The sequence below is a fragment of the Uranotaenia lowii genome, chromosome 1, assembly GCF_029784155.1.
Source record: "Uranotaenia lowii strain MFRU-FL chromosome 1, ASM2978415v1, whole genome shotgun sequence".
In the NCBI taxonomy this organism is placed as follows: Eukaryota; Metazoa; Arthropoda; class Insecta; order Diptera; family Culicidae; genus Uranotaenia; species Uranotaenia lowii.
Window position 1 is genome coordinate 40,617,320 of NC_073691.1, and position 20,122 is coordinate 40,637,441.

At 31.9% G+C, this 20,122-nt stretch overlaps 1 protein-coding gene across 1 annotated transcript in view; it reads right to left on the minus strand.

Moving 5' to 3' along the window:
- Positions 1 to 19,526, minus strand: part of LOC129754943 (uncharacterized) — a 238,171-nt gene extending 218,645 nt beyond the window's left edge. Inside the window, exon 1 of the mRNA XM_055751213.1 lies at positions 18,485 to 19,526. Coding sequence (XP_055607188.1) covers positions 18,485 to 18,575 — 91 coding nt within the window. The 5' untranslated portion in view covers positions 18,576 to 19,526. The remainder of the gene's footprint in view (positions 1 to 18,484) is intronic.
- Positions 19,527 to 20,122: the final 596 nt, after the last annotated feature.

A 20,122-nucleotide genomic window follows, 5' to 3' on the forward strand; every position in this document is an offset into this window, starting at 1 on the left:
AAAATATAACTTTCACTTATGAGATCGATTAAGTAAATTAAAAAAATCAATATGTTAGATTAAAAATGATTCAGTTTAGAGTTTAAATCAACCATTAATAACTTATTTACAAACAAATCTTCATTAAATAAACTGGTTCTGATGAAGATGCTGATGCACGATCGAAATAAGGATTTAAAATTTTACAGTTTTTTTTAAAACAAGGAAACAGAAGTATCTTTGACAATACTGAAGAAAGCTATGAAAAGATTTTATTTCATTTGAAAAATTTGTTTAAATTTGCAAAACGATTCGATTTTTCCTTTTTAAAATATCCTTAATTTAGTTTAGTGAATAATGAATTATTTCAAAATCTATTATTTTCTAGAATTTGGAACAGTAAACAATTAGAAAACTTTCTAAAATTATTTCTGCAATCTTTTATATTAGTTTCAGGGCACCAAAATCTCTTGAACTCTGTGCACCTCAGGAACATGTAAATTCTGTGGCGTTGTGTGATTTACCATTACTCTTTTCATTGTGGAGTTGAAGAACAAAAAACACAATATAAAGTTGAGGCTGAAATTGATTTCCTGAAGAATACTACGTAATTGCATAAAATTTGTAAAGATATAAATGATAAATTATAATAAAATTGATTACTAATAATGAAATCAATGAACTTGTTTAGATACCCTTCTTAATAAAAAACCAATTTAATAGAAGAGGTAGGGTCTTTGTGTGTCAAGATTTGAGTTTCAATACAAAAGGTAAATTTAATAGCAAATCGAAATAAACAATGTAGAACTACTTTCAATTCGTGAACGTGTCAAAGAATGAAGTGTCTTAGGTTTAGAAGAATTAAGAACTAAATATCGCTGAAGGCGAGCCAATTTTCTGGCATGTTTGTTAACACTTGTTTTAAACACCTTTTGAGAACAACTAATTTCACGTTACTACGGAAAATTTATTTCTCGAAGTGGAAATTTTTTTTAGAAAAAATTTCCATATGAGGGAGGGAGGTTAAACCCCTAAACCACCCTACCCCCTCCCGATTGCACGGCCTTGGCACAGAGATAGTTTTTTTTTGGAAAGCCTTAAATTTACTTTAAAAAAAACTTATTCTGTGCTCATATGGAATTGACTAAATAAATTTAACAAACTCATTAAAAAAATTTTCGAACAAATTCAAACACTTAAACCATGTATGAAAAATAATTTTCAAAAAGAAAAAGTGAGGGTTGAATCTTTGCAGTGCACACTTGATTCTTGGAAACTCGATTCAAGTTTCAGTTTTCTGTTTGGAATTTGAATTGAAAAAACTGCAATAGGCGATGGAATCGAAAAGGTTTTCTTTCTCTCCTTTAGAAAAACCCGTAAGATCTCTCAAAAGTTGGGTGAAATTTTGGCTGCATCCCACTTGCACTAATGCAAAACCATCACCCAAATTCAGCAAAACATCGAAGAAATTTGCAATTACCTGCAAATTTTTTGTCTTGATGATTACAATTTTCTTCATCAGATATATTTTCAATTAAAATGTCAAAAATAAAACCCTGTAGATGATTTTTTTTAAATTAAAGAAAGTTATATCTATAAAATAACACATGCAAAATGAAATCTTATTCTATTCAACCCTTAATTTCATGATATTTTAATTCCCTTAAAAGTCATTCTCTACAGTTGGAAATGATGCAAATTTGTTACTTTATGAAACGAAGGGTTAATCATTGTGATTCTCAGCTGAGTTGTGTTTATAAACTGATTTTGGATAAATAATTGATTGATCTGCTATCTCTTGCGATTGGATTCCTAAACGAAAAAGACATCCCTATATTTTGAACCTGAGTTTTGAACCTGAAATCAAGGTTAAATTTTGGATCTGTTTTAAAATTCAATATTATTTATAAATTTAATCCCAGTAAAAATTAAAAAAATGAACCAAAAAGTGAAATTTGTTTTGAAAATCAAAGACTCTATTATAATAACCTGTCTGCTTGGTTGTTTTTCCGGGCTTGGCTTTAATTTTTTAAAACAATTCTGGTCTTTCTGGAATGCCACGATATTGGAGAAAATTGCTCCGCTTTTGCTCATATTTATACGCATTATTTGAAAAATTAAAAAATTCTTAAATTCAGTTTTGATTTTTACATCCCAAAACATTTTATTTTTCAAAGTTTGATCCAACGCTGCTTATGTGCTACAAAAAAAATAAATTTTAAATATTTTTATCAATTTTCCCTTATTTGGAAATACATGTAAGTTACGAAAAAAATGAATCAAATTTTGTAAGAATTGCAAAATAAAATTTGAATCAGGATTTCAAAAAAAAAATTTTAATTTCCAATTTCTAACGATGATTCCAACTGAAAATTAAGAATCCTGAAATGGATACTGTATCCGATATATGAAAACAACAATTCAATTTTGATCAATAAAAGAATGATTAGAGGAATAAACTCTCAATGAAAATTGAATATTCAGATTCAGAACTGCATTTCTATCAAAAAATTATTTCTGCTAAACTGTAGCAGAATTTCGAATTAAGAGCTAGTTTTCGAGATTTTGGCATCAGTTCTAAGTCAAAATTTTTACTCTTTAATAACCTTACGAAATCATCCAAATTTTAATGAGGATTTAAAGTTTTAAATATAGAGTATAATAACTCTCTTACATTTTCTGAACTCTCTTCGGGGAAGGGGGGGGTGTTGAATTACCAAAACCCTACGATTAGGAAATAACCTTTTCCTATTTCTCATCAATTAAAAGAAAGTCAACTTTTTTCGGTTTTAGATAATTACTTTTGGCCGGTTCCGCATAAAAAAAACCCCCCAAAAATGGTCACTTTTCAAAATGCGCATAATTTCTTATCGCTTTGTTGTTTTGAGTTGATTCAATAATTTTTTGAATTGTTAAGAATTAACTTATCCTTAAATGCCTTTTTTATTTTGCGTTTTATGAAAGTCTTGACCGTTATTCCGGAACTTCTAATAGAAATTTTTGTACGTCAGCAAACATCAATTTTTGGATATTAGAATAAAACTTACAATTTTTTTTAGGTCACTTCGGGTTATATTATGAAATAATAATTTCAAAGAATTCATCAAAAACCGTTTGGTTAGACCTGTTAAGTAATGTTTTTTCTTATTTCAAATAATAAACTGCACAGTAGAATGAGTCGATTTGGGGTCATTTTTGAATTTATCAAACCCTGGGGCCTTAAAAGCTTCGTCTTGGTCTTAAACTCATCCATGGATTTTTTTTGTAGAATTTTTAAGTAACGTTCACATGAGTAAATTTGAGCTTTTAGGTTTGTATGAGAAAATTTAATATTTTGTACTGAAAAATCAACATCATTTTTGTTTCTTCTGTGAAAGCGAGCTTGCTGACAGTTTTTGTGCCGATTTATAAAAATCCTAAAGGAAATTTTCCGCTGAACAACTTTGTCGAATATCGTAACCTCGTATCTTATCAAAAAACCATGGATGAGTTTAAGACCAAGACGAAGCTTTTAAGGCCCCAGGGTTTGAGAAATTCAAAAATGACCCCAAATCGACTCAATCTACTGCACAGTTATTTAATTGTCAATCTCATTATCAAAATTTCAATGTTGTAACTTATTACATTATTGAATGTTGTTTATTTTAACATTTTAATCAACTTACCAATAATATCAATTCTTCAGTTCCATTTTTTGTTTGGGTTCAAAGCTTTCTCTGTGAAAGCTTTTATATTCCACTAGCTGATTCCGTACGAACTTCGTTTCGCTTTAAATCATTGGTACGTCAAAATGAGTTTAGAAAATGAATTCGAAACATTCTTTCGACAATTTTGGGGAAAAAATTCAACAGTGTTTAAAGTAGCTACTATTACTATTACTTGAAATTCGAATTAAACGGTTGATTGGCTTTTTATTAAAAATTATATGAGAGTGTTTTCTTCTCGATCGGTTGCAAAATCTAGACATTATGGCAGAAACATGTACTATTTGTTTGTGTGCACGACTCTTTTGCTTGACCTTCACACTTAAATTGGTATCAATTAACTGCCTCCAACAAAATTATTGCACAAAACACTGAACTTTCAATGAAACCCTCTTTTTCTGTCCCATGGCCCGAAATTCGATAATTGAAACCAATTTTACGTTCCTCAAAACTCCCTTGTGACATTTTTTCTTTTCAAATTATATGTAAAATAACGTCAGGAACTTGAAAACAGTGATCAGTGAATATAGACGCCCCTTTCGCCGACCCTTGACACGGAACATGCTACCTGGAGTCAATTGCTCATAGTTTATAACCCTCATCTGAACATTTTCATCTCAATGCGATGCATGATCACGACAATATCGCGAAAACAGTGAGCAACTAACATGGACGGCCTTTTTTTGACCACGATTCAAAACTTGACACCTGAAATCAAATATCTTTTCTGTTGAACTCACTTGTGCCAATTTTCATTACAATTCTATGCTCAATCAAGAGAATATCGTAAAAACAGTGAACAGATAATAACCCTTTTTGCCGACCCCTGAGTCAAGATTTGAAACCTGAAAGCAAAAGAGCGTCCATCAAAACTCCTATGCGGAAATTTTCATCTCAATCCAATGTAGAATAACGTCAAAATCGCAAAAACATTAAAGTTGGGTATGGACGACTCCTTCAGCCGACTTCTGATCCGCAATTCGAAACTTAAAATCGATTGCTCGTCTTTCAAAACACTCATGTGCAAATTTTCATCACAATCCGACGGAAAATAACGTCAATAACGTGAAAACAATATTTGTCTTGTATGGACGACCCCCTTCAGAAGGGGTCGTCCAAAAATCTAAAAACATTTTTCATCATTCCTGGTCCTAATGAGCATCCATGCCAAATTTCAGATCTCTATTTCTTAAGACGGCTGAGTCTATAGAGGACAAACAAACAAACATACAGATAATTGCTTTTTATATATATAGATTAAGAAAATTCATAGCAGTTTATCAACATTTGACTTCCAAGTTTTTACGTTTGGTTTTGCTTGTTTTCTAAGAGACTCGAGGTATGAAGATTATGCGATTAAAAATAAAGACGCATAATAAAGACTATTCGAATTCATGTTTTACTTTAATTTAGTCTGATTGTATATTCTTATCTAGATGACTGAACCCAGTTCTGAGCTCAGAGTTTTTTTTGGAAAGTTATGATTTTGGATTTTGTTGTTTTGATCTTATGTTTCTACCCTTCAACAGATTTTAATTTGAAATTTCTATTTTGAGTTCATGTGCTATTTTACAATGTCAATTTCGAGTTTTAATGTAAAAATAAAAGAAATCTGTATAAATCGTTGAAATTTGTAAAATTCTTTCATTTCTTTGTACGAATCTAAAATTCAAATCAATTTTTAAATAAAAAAATGTGATTTTGTATTCCAATCAATTGTGTTGAAGAGAACTAATATCAGTTTATGAAATTATTTAAGATTAAGAATATTGTTTAGATTGTTTACACATAAATAATCGCAAGTACTTAAACTTTAGCCCGACACCAAAAAAAAAAAATCGGCAATCTCTATCGTAGAAAACACTGGACTAAATCCTGCAAATTTAATATTCTTGAGTCATCAAAAGTGTTGTATAGAATTTCGAAGAATGAAGTTTCTTTAGAAAATGTATCACATTTCAGTTATTATTTAATAAAATTCGCTGATGTTTTTATTTTCATACTTATATCCGCGTTTAAATAATTTGGGCTTTTTATGAAATTTAATCATTTCCTCTGAAATAAATTTAAATATCCTAGATTCTAGTTTATAGTTACTCCTCAAATTGTGAAAAAAAACCGTACATCCTTAACAGCCATACAACTTCTCCCTAAACGGCATCTGATTGTGAATGCTCTTATGAAGGTATGTGAATGCTTTTCTAGGTTTGTAATGTTAAGTCTCCTTTTGCTATCTGTGACTGACACAACACAAAAAGCTCCGGTAAAAGAGAGACCCCTAACCGGCTGATTTCTGTCCATTCACCGGCGTGAGCTTAAATGCGGGAAATTCCCCCTCATCGGTGTCGATGGCAAAAAGATACCGAGATCTTCTTAGCCGGCTCCCAAAAGCAGGGGAACTTTAATTTGGAGATGGAAGAAAAAAAAATGGAAATAAAGGAAACACAGTAGTGATTCCACAATAGGGAAACAATCATCATTCCGATTGGCGAAACGTTTTTGTTTTGGGGGAGAATCGTCTGCGTTTTATGAGAATGGCAGCAAGGTGTTTCTACTGCGTTGTATTCTTTCCATTCAACCGGCAAATACTTCGGCTGAAAATGTATATTTTGCTCATTTTGCTTTAGTTTCCTTGATCAGCAGTTGTCAGTGTCTGATAATCTCCGGTATAATCATTAGCCATACAAAAACCTTTTCCAGAAGGCGAAGTTCACATTAGGTGTAAATGATAGGAAAATTTTTCCTAGCCTTAACCAGATGTTGCCAACACAAGGGAGTTGTTTAGGGGTCATCCCTCTCCATTCCTCTATGAAATTCAGCGGAGGTTCTCGTTTTGAAGATCTTGTCAACAGACAGTAAATATCTCTTCCGTTTTTTTACGCTGTATTTCAAACCCTTAGAAATGCGTGACTTTCAATTCAGTTCTAAACATTTTTTAGGATTTCGAAAATGTACCATAAATTCAGCTTTAAATGAGAAAAGCTAACTAGCTTTTGTGTTTAGGTTTTTAAGCTACGTTTGTGTTGTTGGCTTATTAAAAAATATTTCTAGAAAAAAATAACTATGAAAACTAATTTTTCCCTGTTCGTTTAATCCCGGGTTTATGAAATAAAGCTCAAGACTTTAGATTTTTTTTAAAATACTATGCGACTAAAAAATTTAAGATCACTATTATTCTCCTGATACGACTTAATTGAACAAATAATACCTTTGATTCTTTCCAATTTTAATTCATTTGCTCACTTTTATTTGTTTACCACACCTGGGTGATATATATCAATAGGTATAGTTTTAAAAGTAAGAAACTGTTTAACGTGATTGATTTAATAGCAAATTTCTTAAAATCTAGAAGATATGGGGCCCCCATAGAGTAAGCATTTCAGATTTTTTTTATTTATAAGGGCTAAGCAAATCGGGGTAAATTTTATTCAATCTGGGCATTTGATTTGGAATTTTACAACAATAAATCTGAACAAATCTAAGCAGAATTCAATGAGAAGAGAATCAAGAAATAGTCAGGAAAACACCTTACATTTTTTTTTAAACAAAACACGTCAGCAGCGTTTGATTTGTTTGAAAACTTAAAAAGAAATCAGTTTAGAAAACTTTACTTTAGATTTCGGTTATTTTTTATTAAGGCCGAACCAAATATCAACTTTCTCTTTTGTCACCCTTCCTCTCTTCGATTTTTCCAAAAAACCTGAAAGGGGAATTACAATAATTTTGTAGTTTTTCATTCAAAGTTTGTTGAATTTATTGAAAATTGCAACAATAACAAGAACGAAAGACGAGCTGCGAAAGATGGTAGTTTTATCACCTTCTGACATTCCACATTTTTGCATAATTTCATTCTTAAATAGCTTAATTTTTCGAAATTAAGTATACCGATTAAACGGTGGCTGAATAACTTTTTCTTTACGTCGTCGAACACTAACACATTCAGGACCGCTTAAAATCTAAGTAGAGAAACACATTAATTCGGGATTCTTTATCTCAAAACCAGCTTGACAACTTTTAACAAATTTAGTATCTTAATGTTTTCAAAAGTGTTGTTTTTCATTTTGCAGACTAAAGTTTTATAAATAAATTTCATATATTCGAATGGTGCTTTTGAAAGTAGCACATTCGCAACCATCGAAAAAAGGAGAATTCTCGTATTTGGTCCGTAAGGCGTTATTAAAGACCTTGTAATAAAAATTCTAGAATTTTATGCGTGTATTATCTGCAAAAAATTTTGAAATGGTCGACACACTACATAAACACGGTTTTATTGGACTTTGAAGATTTGAATTTTGTAATTACCTTACATTACGAATTTTAAAATTCCAGCTTGGTTTTGATTGTAACTTTGGCTTTAATCAAGTATTTGAATTGTATTTGTAATTTGTTTCTCATATCTTGATTTGAGACACTGAAATGTGGTTCTGAATAAAATCTAATATATGTTTTGAATGTTACTCTTGAGCTCTTATATCTGCTTAAGTCTGTTTAATATTATAATAATATTATGATTTTTTTTCTCGAAATAAGCAGTTGTTTTGCCGAGTTTATATAAGACAAGATTGAATAATTCATTTAGTTCTTAGCATTTAAGGTTGCCAGAATATTTTCCAGACACATCCAAACTGAGTTTGGGGGGATTTTTTTTTATAAGACTGACTAAATACGGACAAGGGATTTAAAAATTTTCATCCCAAAATCCGGGCGATATCCGACCAAATTTGATTAAAACCATGGAATTATTCAATACAAATAAACAAATACACTTAAAATATATTTTTTAATCAAAACTCATCAACAGATTATAAATCGTATATTAGACTTCCGAAAAATTGTTCATAACTATTTAGAATAAATTTTCTGAAAAAAGCGTTTTTGAACGTAAAAATAAAAAAAAAATATAAAAAAATAATTTAATTTTTTTTTCAATTTTGAAAATGCAGTCGACAAATCTGTTCAAAATCCAGGTTTTTTTTCTAAGAAATTCGGGCAATCGGGAAGGATCAAACTTTTCCTTAATTTGGTGTTAAATATCCGAGAATGTCCGGGTAAAACCGGGCAATATGGCAAGCATATCGCAGCATCACCATAGCAATTGGGTTCAGTAAAGTGTTCTTTTAGCACGTTCAAGCGATGTGAATATTTTTCTATTGAAGCAATTTTTTTTTATTGTTTGAAAATGTTGAAGACTTCAGATTTTTCTCCGCAATCCTAGCAGAAGCCCTTAAATATAAAACTTAGGTAAAAGGTCAAAATCCGGATAAAATAGAACAGGAATATCGAGTGAAAAATAAAACTATGAATGCATATAAATGAAATAAACTTGGTAGATGATCAAAATCGGATGTTTATTAATATTGAAACTTTCTTCAAATTCTGAATTTTAAATTACTCTGAACTATAATATTTTCAAGTGAACTGTTTGCAGCTTACAAAAATTAAAGTTTTTTTGAGAATTCAATATTTTAAACAAATTTCATGTATCCATATTTTATTACTTTTTATTAACTTTTTTAGCTAAAGGAACATATACATATCTTGGGAATGGTAATAAAAACTAGGTTTTTAAGAGTTTCCCAAATGTCCGACTTTTTTCGGCGATATGCCGCTTTTTTTCGCTAAATGTCTCACTTTTTTTTCTAATTCAACCTTCTAAAGCTGTTAAGGTCAATATTTTCCGAAGCGCTGATTGCAATTATGATCATTTTAATAAAATGAAGAAGTGAGCTTTTTGTAAATCTAAGTATGTTCGATGAAAATGGTAATGAAGTTGACGAGAAAATAACTCAAATTTGAGTTTTGAGCAGCGGCTCATTGAATAATGAAATACAGCGAAGTAAAAGAAAAGTTGAAAGTCTTATTGAACAATTGATTTTTGTATTTAATAATATTGAAAAAAATTTACAAACTACTTAAAAATTATTCTCATATCAACAATATCGGTCAACATTTGCGGCTGGGGGAACGCCAACAAACAACAAGTAAAATTTCTCCAAAACGGATAACGGATTTGAGAGTTAAAGACATCATTTTCGGTTTGATACATTGAAGATATGTCAAATTACATTCTTTAAAATTATGCAAAAAGCAAAATCTTAGGAGAAACTGTGGTAAATCCGTCCACTGATAGTAAACAAAATTTATTACACATGCCGCCGACCGTAGTCTAGAGGATTGCGTTCAAGTCTTTTAAGCCAGAGGTCATGGGATCGAGTATCGGCCACGGTACACATAGTACTATTTAAGTGGACTGGTGGTGTTAGCACCAGTACGATACTAGCCATTAAACCCTTGAAGGATGTGCGCTTTAGTATTAAGTGGAATTTAGATCTCTTCAAAGAAACATGAAGTTTCACTGAAATCCTATATGTGCGTGTTCGTTTTATCTACCCAATCTATAGAAGCAGTGATTATTAGCCTTAAATAAGGGGGAAAGGACTTTTTAAAGAATCGAGGTGAATCCATGCACCCATGGTGAATTACTCTATTGATAAAGAAGCTTTGCTTTTGAAACAACATTATCGAATTTAATTCATTTGAAATTTTGTGGAAAACCTTAAGAAAATAGAGCAAGAAAATGCCTTATTCAAAGAAATCGCAGTTAAGCCATTCACCCATAGTCAATTATCTAAATCATGAAACATGGTTTGGGTCCAAAATAAATATTGTGGTTGAATTTCTTTACAAGTTTTTGGCACACACGACAACTTTTGGGAAATGGGGTGACTCCGTGCAACCATGTTGAAATTTTATTCCAATATCATAACCGGAACATTGATTCGAAATTTAAGATGGCATGTTCGGCGGAGTGAAATTCTAGAGAAAATTTTTATTTTTATAGAATACTAGCAGACCCGGTAAACTTCGTCTTACCATGTTCAATTTGGCGTGCATTTTCTATTTTTCCTAGTTTTCTTTACATTTCCCTTCTTTCCCTTTACTCGAATCGTCCCGCTCAATTCTATCAAAATTAAACCAAAGAATTTAAACTCAACGGGTCTTTTAAAATCCAGTTTTTGTAACTTGATCAATAAATAACTGTATTTTGATAATATGTATGTTTCATTTGCTGTGTTCCATTCAGTAGATTTATTCCGTTTTGTTATATTGTTTTTAATATCAGAACAATTTTTGGAGTATTTGCCGAATATTTTGCCTAGCGCAGCGCTTTTAGCTCCCAATTAGCTTTGGATGGTTTATTTTTTAGAGCTGATGAAATAAAAAAAACATAAGAAATTTTTTTTACTAACCATTTTCAAACAACTTTTTATTCACCATCCTCATCCTTCGAAGCAGTTTGAATTAAAATCCATATTTTCACCAAAATCATTTCCAAAAAGTTTCGCCTGATACTTAAGTTATAGACTTTACACATTTCAACTTAAAGTGTTCCCAAACAGCACTTGTCATTAAATCTGGCGATTTTGTATATTGCAAATTCCTTTTTTTTATTCAAACAAAAAATGCAGATTAATTCCTTTCAACTTTAACCCAATGAATCAAAGAAACGATTGGTTTGAAAAGAGAAAAACATATGTTTAGATATATTCACCAATTATTTTAAAGATTTTAATTGAAGCAGTTCTGATTTTAAAATTTCCTGAACATTGTTTGTGGTGATCTGCGATTTCATTTAGGATAACGTTATATTTTTAAGATTTAATAACATTTAGTTGAAAAGCAGATTTTTTTTTTAAATTTAATAGATCGAAAAGAAATAATCTGATCAGGCTTCGATGGTTTCATGAGTTCATTTTGTTTCCTGGAAGTTATCATATAAACTAAACCTTAATAAAAATTATGTGTCTTTTTTACTGTAAATCTTAAGTTTCAAAAATGAAACTCCGGTCAAATCCTTACGAAAATCACCACAGTTCAACTTTTATATTCTCTGAAAAAAGTAATATTTTCAAAAAAAAATATTAGTTTTGTTGACAATAAGAAATATCGAAGTATACATTTGTCCCATTTTTTGGGGCAAGTGAAAACACATAGGTCTTTTTCAGATGCGGCAGCGAAAAGACTTCAAAATCAATTTAATACTTGTTCTTGTTTGTCTGTTTTATCAACTTTCATTGCTATATCCTAAGTTTTTCTCCGGAATAATTTCAATTTCACTGAATGCTGTTCAACCAAAAGACCTTGATTTACAAAGACCTTTATAATAATTTTGAATATTCGCTTCAGATTCAACATTCGGGATATCCTTTTCTGACCATTTTGGAGATAAAATTCTTAAATTGTAGATGTTTCATAGCTAAATGGCGCGTTTTCACTTATTCCACCTAAGAAATTACAGGCATTAATATTATTTTTAACACTTTCAGGTCATATTTAAAGTTCATCATAAAAATCTGCTGCCCCTGGAATATCAATCACAAAAAAAAACTTCTCAACAAAAAAGTGAATCAAAAGTCTCTTCTATGTAGCCAAAATATGTTAAACAAAAACATACTTTTCATGTTGAGTTCGTACTTGAATTGCGTGTAAACAAACAGAAAACGTGTAAACAGTTTTTTTTTGTGAATGATTTAAAAAAAAAAGAGTTAAGTTTATAAATTAAAATTTTTTTTTGGGCCCAACAATTTTTAGATGAAGAAATAATGTATACATTTTTTGTAAAAGTTGATAGTTTGCACTTGCTCTAGACTACTTTCTTAATTGAAAATTCTTCCGGAAAATGCATATCCTCACTTTTTGTAATAAATAAGAAGATAATTTTATTGATAACTTCAATTTACGTTTGCAAAAAATCAAATAGTTTATTCGGCCTTTTAAAACTTCAATCCTATCAAATCTATTTCAAAGAACACACTCTTGTTTAGAGGACGAATGACCAAGTTGATTAAAATCCTCTATAAATAAAAAAAAAATTGAATAGACTCTTGTTCAGTTAATGTGTCTAGCGTTCTAGGCGTATTGGATTATACGAAATTGAATGTAAAGCTTCCCAATTTCTTATTTTCAAACGTCCGCAAAGTGTCATAACATTATTTCATATTTATCTTTACCAAATTCATATTTTTTGGACAACAATTTACTACTCAAATTAACACGAATTAAAAATGGTTTTAATATTTGAAATCGTTTATATAGTTTTGATTCGATCGATAAAATATCAATCCGTGTACAAATAAGCAAGAAAAAAAAACACATCTAGGTTGCATATTGCTCCCACGTGCATAAGAAATATAGGTACTTGGTTGAGAAAAAGGCGCCTAATTTTTAAATTTTTCCAGCCATCAATGAACAGTATGCTTTGCTTAATATTATCTTGCAACGACGTTTGCTAGCGACGCCTCGCCCATGGAAACGAAAAACAAACCCCTCGAAGAAAAGAAAATCTCTAACAATGGATCTTCTAACGACTTCTGCTCGCGACGCCTCGACCTTGGAGACGAAAAACAAACCGCCCAAAGGAGAAAAAAATCTCGAAAAATGGAAGCCATGACTTTTATTTTATTCAAAAAACCACAAATTTAATTTTTACGGACAATTGATGCGACTTTGTGTTGTTTTTATTCGATATAAACCGATTCGCATGGCTACAGAATATTCTAAAAATAATTTCATTCGAATCGTTTGGGTCATTTCGGAGGAGTAGTACTACAAACACCGTTACAAGAGAATTTTATATAAAAGATGAAAGACAGGCATTAGTGCGCCAATAGAAGAAAGCTGGATAGGTGTTGAAATTTTAAGGCTAGATATAAGGTTGAAAACACAGAAAAATCTATAATTTCACAGAATTTTGAGCAAATTTTCATCACAGAATTTTGTCATAGAACACAGAATTTTAGAAATATTCACTGATTTTAGAGAATTTCGATATATTGGACATTTTTTAAAAATTATGTTCTTTTATGTCAATATAAATTTAGAATTAGTTATCTTTGAATTGGAAATATATATAAAAGTTGGCAATGTTAAATGATTTTTCTCAAGTGAAATATAAAAAAAAGATGCAATTTCACATGACTTTTGAATAAAATTGATGGAAAAAGCATCACAGAAAACCGTTACAAAATTGTTAGGTAAAATAATAGATAGTCAGATTTTTTTTTCGAAAAAACACAGATTTTTTTTCGGCAACCTTGGCTAGAGGGTATGTAGATAAACTGAAACTGAACAGAATTGAAATAGAACATTGTAAATCTATATATATAAAAATGAATGTTTGTCTGTTTGTCTGTTTGTCTGTTTGTCTGTTCCCTATAGACTCGGAAACTACTGAACCGATCATCGTCAAAATTGGCATCTGAGGGTATTTGGGGCCGAGGATGGTTTCTATAATAGTTAAAACCACATCCGCCTTAGGGGAGGAGGGCTCTCATACAAAATTTGTAGTTTTTCGAAAAATTTAAAGTCATGACATCCATTTTCTCGAGATTTTTTTTTCCTTTGGGCAGTTAGTTTTTCGTCTCCATGGTCGAGGCGTCGCGAGCCAACGTCGCGAAAGGATAGTAACCATGGCATAGCATACTGATCAGTGGGAATATTTTGGCGCGTATTTCTCAATCAAGCATATTTTCAATGCAAGGGGTGACGATATGAAGCCTTGATGTGATTTTTTCTACTTGATTCCTAGCTCATTTGTATATCACATGGTTATATATGACGCCTAGATGTGACCCAGATTGACATTTCGCCGATCGAATAAAACATATAGGTACATTTTTTTTTGCCAAAATCTGAAATTGAAAAGTCATGGACCATGACTCATGGCATCCATTTTTAGAGATTTTCTTTTCTTTCAGGGGTTTGTTATTCGTCTCTATGGTCAAGCAAACGTGTCGTCGCGAGTGGATAGTAACATACTGTTCATTGATCGCTGGAAAAATTTAACAATAAGGCGCCTGTTTCTCAACCAAGTACCTATATTTCGTATGCACGTGGGGGCGATATGCAACCTAGCTGTGCTTTTTCTAGCTTAATTGTACACAGCACGTGGAAATGAATGATGCCTAGATGTGACACTGATTGGTATTTTATCAATCGAATCAAAACCAATTAAAAGATTTGCAAAAATACTTCCAAAAAGTATAAATTTAGTTAAGATGCTAATGAAATAATGGTATGACACTTTTCGGACAATTGAAAAAAAAATACAGAAAGTAAAGAACTTACACACAATCTTTTAACACATTTCGCCTACAAGGTTATTTCTGATTCATATTGATAACAGAAATATGAATAAGATGTTTCCTACAGAGGTAGATCGGAAACATTTTGTTGAACATGTAAAAATGTACTTAACTAAAGTCTTATCAAGCGCCATTTAAATTTGAAGAAATTTAAAAAATCCGATCCGACACATGAACTGATCAGGAGCCTTTTCTTTAAATTAGATAAGATAGAACTGACGTGTGCTTAAATGAAAGATATCAGTGCAATAAACTGATTTTTATTGACCAAAAGGGAGGGAATTCATTTTCCGAAAGAGTTTTCATTCAAGGAACACAAGAGCATGTTCAAAAGATTAACTTTTCTATGTTACATAAAAAATTATGTTTTCTTCTAGAAATTGCTACTTTGGCCCAAATACACAACTTAAACGAATTTAGAAATGAAAATGGGAGCTTTTTTTTAAATAAATCTAAAAAAAAAACATCGTACTTTTTGCTTACATACCAATTCAAATACGTACTTAACATGAAAAGTGTTTTTGTGTTACATGGCTGCATAAAAGAGACTTTTGATCCGCTTCTTTTTTGAAAAGTGAGACTTAAGAACTGATATTCAACTGGAAGAAAAAATTTTATGAGAAATTTTCGGTATACTTTTAAAGTGTTCAAAACAATATTCCCTTCTGTCAACTTACTTTGTGGGGCAAGGGTAAACGTCGAACTTTTAAGAAATTCATCTTCAAAATGATTCATTATATTAGAAAGACCAGAAGGCGTATTCCGAATGTTGAAACGGAAGCGGATATTTAAAATTCTTTAATGTCTTTTTAAATGAAGGTCATTTGAACAGCATTTGTTAAATGTGGAACCAAACATAAATTTATACTGCGCAGGAATACTGCAGATATATAGAAGTTTGATAAAACAAAAAATTAAAAAAAGTATTAAATCCATTTTATAGCCATTACTCTGATGCATCTGAAAATAAGCTTTGCAATTAAACTTGCCCCAATATACGGGACAAATGTTAACTAAGAAATTTGTTTTTGTCAACATTTTTGAATATTTGACTTTTAAAGAGAAAATAAAAAACGCTGAAAATTTATTTAGTGATTATACTGATATTTTTAAAATTAAATTTGCACTGTATGAAATCGATTATTTTCATATCATGACAAGTGCTGTTTGGGAAAACTTCTAGCTTTAATGTCTCATGTCCACGAGTTTGGCATATGGCGAAACTTTTTTTTTAATAGTTTTGGCGCAAAAAGGATTGATATTCAAACTGCTTCGAAGGGCGAGATGGTGAAAAAAGCTGTTTTTTTTTTCAAATTTCTATAGCTTATTTTTTCAACTCCAAAAATACATCATCTAAAGCTAATCAGCAGCTGGAAGTGCTCATAATACAGAATATTAGGAATATACTCAAAAAACTGTCCCGATTGATCGGTTTTCAAAATTCTATCTCCATAAGGTGCAATATGAAATAAACTTCAATATACGAATCTTTTTCTTTCAATTAGAAATTTAAATGAACTCGAGCCGGGTAAATCAGCCTTATTTCTTCAAGCAATGGGGGACAAAATTGGAAAAGATGGAGCTCTCATGTAAGTTGAGGATAAAGAGCTTTCAAAGAAGGCACTATATTTCATAAGAGGGTTTTTTGCGTTCGAATATTTGGCATAACTCAAAAATAGATGTGACAAATGTTTTTATGGAAGTTCGTAACTTCCCACTTCGGGGAAATTGTTGAAAATCCATAAATTTTGACATTATTTAAGTCATTATGAAGCTTTAAAAACAGAGTACAAATTTTAGATCTTGAAAAACAAATTTAGAGATCAAGTTTCAGTAAATAATATATATCACCTTTGAATTGCAATTGGGAACTCCAGCTGCAGCTCTAATATCGAAGTTGTTGCCGTTGTTGGTTTTGAACTATGATGAGGTTTGATTTAATAAAATGCTTACATAAATCTGAATTCGATTTTTTTTTAACAAATTCCATTTATTTTTGGAAGGTGTAGCAAAGCACACCGGGCCAGCTAGTGAGCTATAAAACTTTATTATAAGAAAAAAGTTATAAAATTTGATGTTTTTTTTTTTGCTTTTCCAGTCAGGGTCACGGTCCAAATATTCAAGTACATTAAAAATTTAACATAAAAAACTATCATTTTGACCAAGATGAGATTTCTAAAATATTTTTTTTTTTCATTAGTTAAAACTGTTACAAGTTTTTCATTGAAATCATTTTTTTAAATACCTTTTGCTATTCAGATTTAAAGCAATTCTACTTTGAAGTACAAAACATCAACAATGAGTTTGAATGTAAAACCAAGATTGATTTTTATCTTAAAATTGAGTTAAACTTATAAGTTTTACCATTCTGACTCCTTAGTCTTCCAAGGTTGATTTAACTTTTAAATAGAGTGTATATTTTTTCAGTATTTTTTCTTCAAAGCTGAACAAGTAAGCCATTAAAACCTATGAACATAATACTCGTTTTTTATCTTTTATTTTCAATATTTTTATGGATAACAAAATAACAAAGATTTGAAATATACATATGTAACACTTTTAATTATCAATAGGTAAGTGCTACGAAACATTTTCTTCATAATAACTTTTTTTTAGCATTCAAACTATAACTAGCATAGTATCAAAACTCATAATCTTTTATTGAAATTTTAATCAATTAAAAAGATAACAATTCATGAACTTGATCGTGAAAAAGTGATTTTTAAACCTTAAATAAAACAACTAAATTAATCATTTGATGGTAATTATGCCTAATATCATGTTATATTAAATGGTTGAAATTTACATAATTTTTTATAGAATAATTTCAAAAATTGCCAGAACTTTTCAGCATAAATTTTGGCCGGACAAATTCAGACTATTTTATCTTAAAACTTGTCAAAAGTTGGGCATTTGATCTCAATTTAGTCGACCAGAAATCTTTGCACTATCCGGGCACATTTTGTCAAAATCCAGGAAATACAACCTTATGTTAAAATTAAAAAAACTTAAAAAAAAAATTAGTTCCATCCATACTTATCAGCCAATTTTCAAAAGGATTTTTAGGCTTTGAATAAAGCTTTCATGAAAATTTTAAAGAAATACATGCGCAAAAAATTTAGTTTTGAACGCATTAATAAAAAAAAAAATTACAAAGTAATTTGTTTTTTTTTGTTTGATTTGGCAAATAAGTTTCATAAATTCAAGCAAACACAGACTTTTTTCAATGAAATCCGGGCGACCGGGCAGGACGGGACGTTCCTTATTTTTTTTATTAAATATTCAGGCAAACCCGGATAAATCCGAACAATCTTACAAGCTTAATTAAAGAGCGACGAAAAATCATACACAAAATGTCTGGTCGTTGACAAGTTAATCTACAAGCTTTGATTTAACACTATCGAGAAAATTACCAATACAATAAGGCTTATCAAACATTTTGTCAAATGATACAAACGACCTCTAGAGGCCTATTGTAAATCGTTCCCCATTCCTTGAGAAAACCTTCTTCGATCCATACTCAACTCGATTCATCATCCGGGTGCTTACAAATCGACACCCATTCATCCCCATGATACAGAAAAAAAAACGAAAAAGCAAAACAATTCCCCATCCTATTTGTTGAATGTTGAATTCTCCTCAAATGTCTCTTCTTACCTTCGAGCAGAACGGCCACAATCCAAAGCATAATCCGTGGCCGGAAGAAACGGAACACCACCCCCGGCAATCTGTTTCCTCCTCCATTCATTGTTGACGTTTGGGGTTTTGATTAATTTTCACTTCGTTTTCTACCGGTTGTTGTTGGTAAAAGTAACAGATGAATCCATTCGTCCTCGCTTAATGAGTTGATTATTTGCCTTCTCCCCGGTTCAGGTTAAAGGAACGATTCTGGGTGATGTTGTTTGTTGTGATATCACAGAGTTGTTGACCTCGAAAATAAACTCCCGAAAGCAATTTTCACCCTCCCGCAAACCATAACAATTTGCACCAAATCCAACCACCTTTTTCGCTGGAAATTTTAAAGCATCCCTCCCTCCTTCTTTTTTGTGGGGTTTGTGGAAAGTGGGATAAACAACCTGCAATTGACAGCAGCTGTTACCCCCGGCTTGAAAGCCCACAGCTCCTTACAAATCAATGGGACGCGCGATTTTCATATTCCATTTTCTTCGTCTGGTGGATTTTCGGCTGCTTCAAACAGAACCCTCTTGACCCATTCTTCGTGGAAGGCATCATCGGATCGGCTTCTTCAATCTTCCTTTCCATCCGTAGCCGAAACCATCACTGCCATCGTCGTGCCATTTCCATAAAACTCTTCAGCGCAAGGGGCGTGGTACTTTTCCTTTTGGCACCGCCACCCAAAAGTGGTCTTTCGATCGGCACCGAAACAGAAAAAAAACTTCTATAACAATAACGAAAACAATAACAACAACAATCGAGGGTTCCGTCCTGACAGATTCTGGTCCAAAAGACACGACAAAAGACCAGCACTGCGACACCTCAAAAAACGGGCCACCCCTCTTTTAGGCTCCGCGTGAAAAAAGTGTGAAACCGACCGACCTCCGACCCGCAATCCGGCTCGAAGAACCACCACCAGTACCTCGAAAGCAGAGCAAACGCGTCGACGTTGTGTCGTAGCCCGGAAGCTCACCCTAAACCGGCCGTCATACGCGAGGATTCGGTTGCAACTGATGAAAATCCATCGGTCGGAGAAGAGCCTGGCAGATGCTCCGAAGCATCTTCTCAGACCAAACCTAGCCCATGAACGATGTGCAGCAACCATCAAGTAAGAGTTGCTATCACTGGAACTGCTAGGATGCTATCAGAACCCCAATCATCGTCAGTGTCATCGTCAGCAACCAACCATTTCGTCAGAAGAAGAGCAAACTCTCTTCGGAGTCTGCTGAGACAGTTGTACCCACACGTGGGTACAACTTCCTTGCTCCCCCAAAAACTTATTTTCATCTCAGTGCTGCTCCAAAATTATTGAGAATCGTCAACAGAGAGCCAACTTTAATCTCTCAAAAGCAACCATGCGACTCCATCCGCCCAATCGAGAGAAACTCAAATGGAGGATGATGATTAAACGACAATCATCATCATCATCACGATGGCTAGTGATTGCCGTTCAAATTCGAGTGAGTAGCTTTATGATAACAACCAAAGCAAGGACGACGACAACAACAACAACGCCTGTAAGAACAAATTAGAACTGCTGCAACACCAAGGTGGAAACCAAAACCTTCAAAATCAAGTGAAATGGAATATTTAGGGTAGCAATGACGATGATTACTCTAT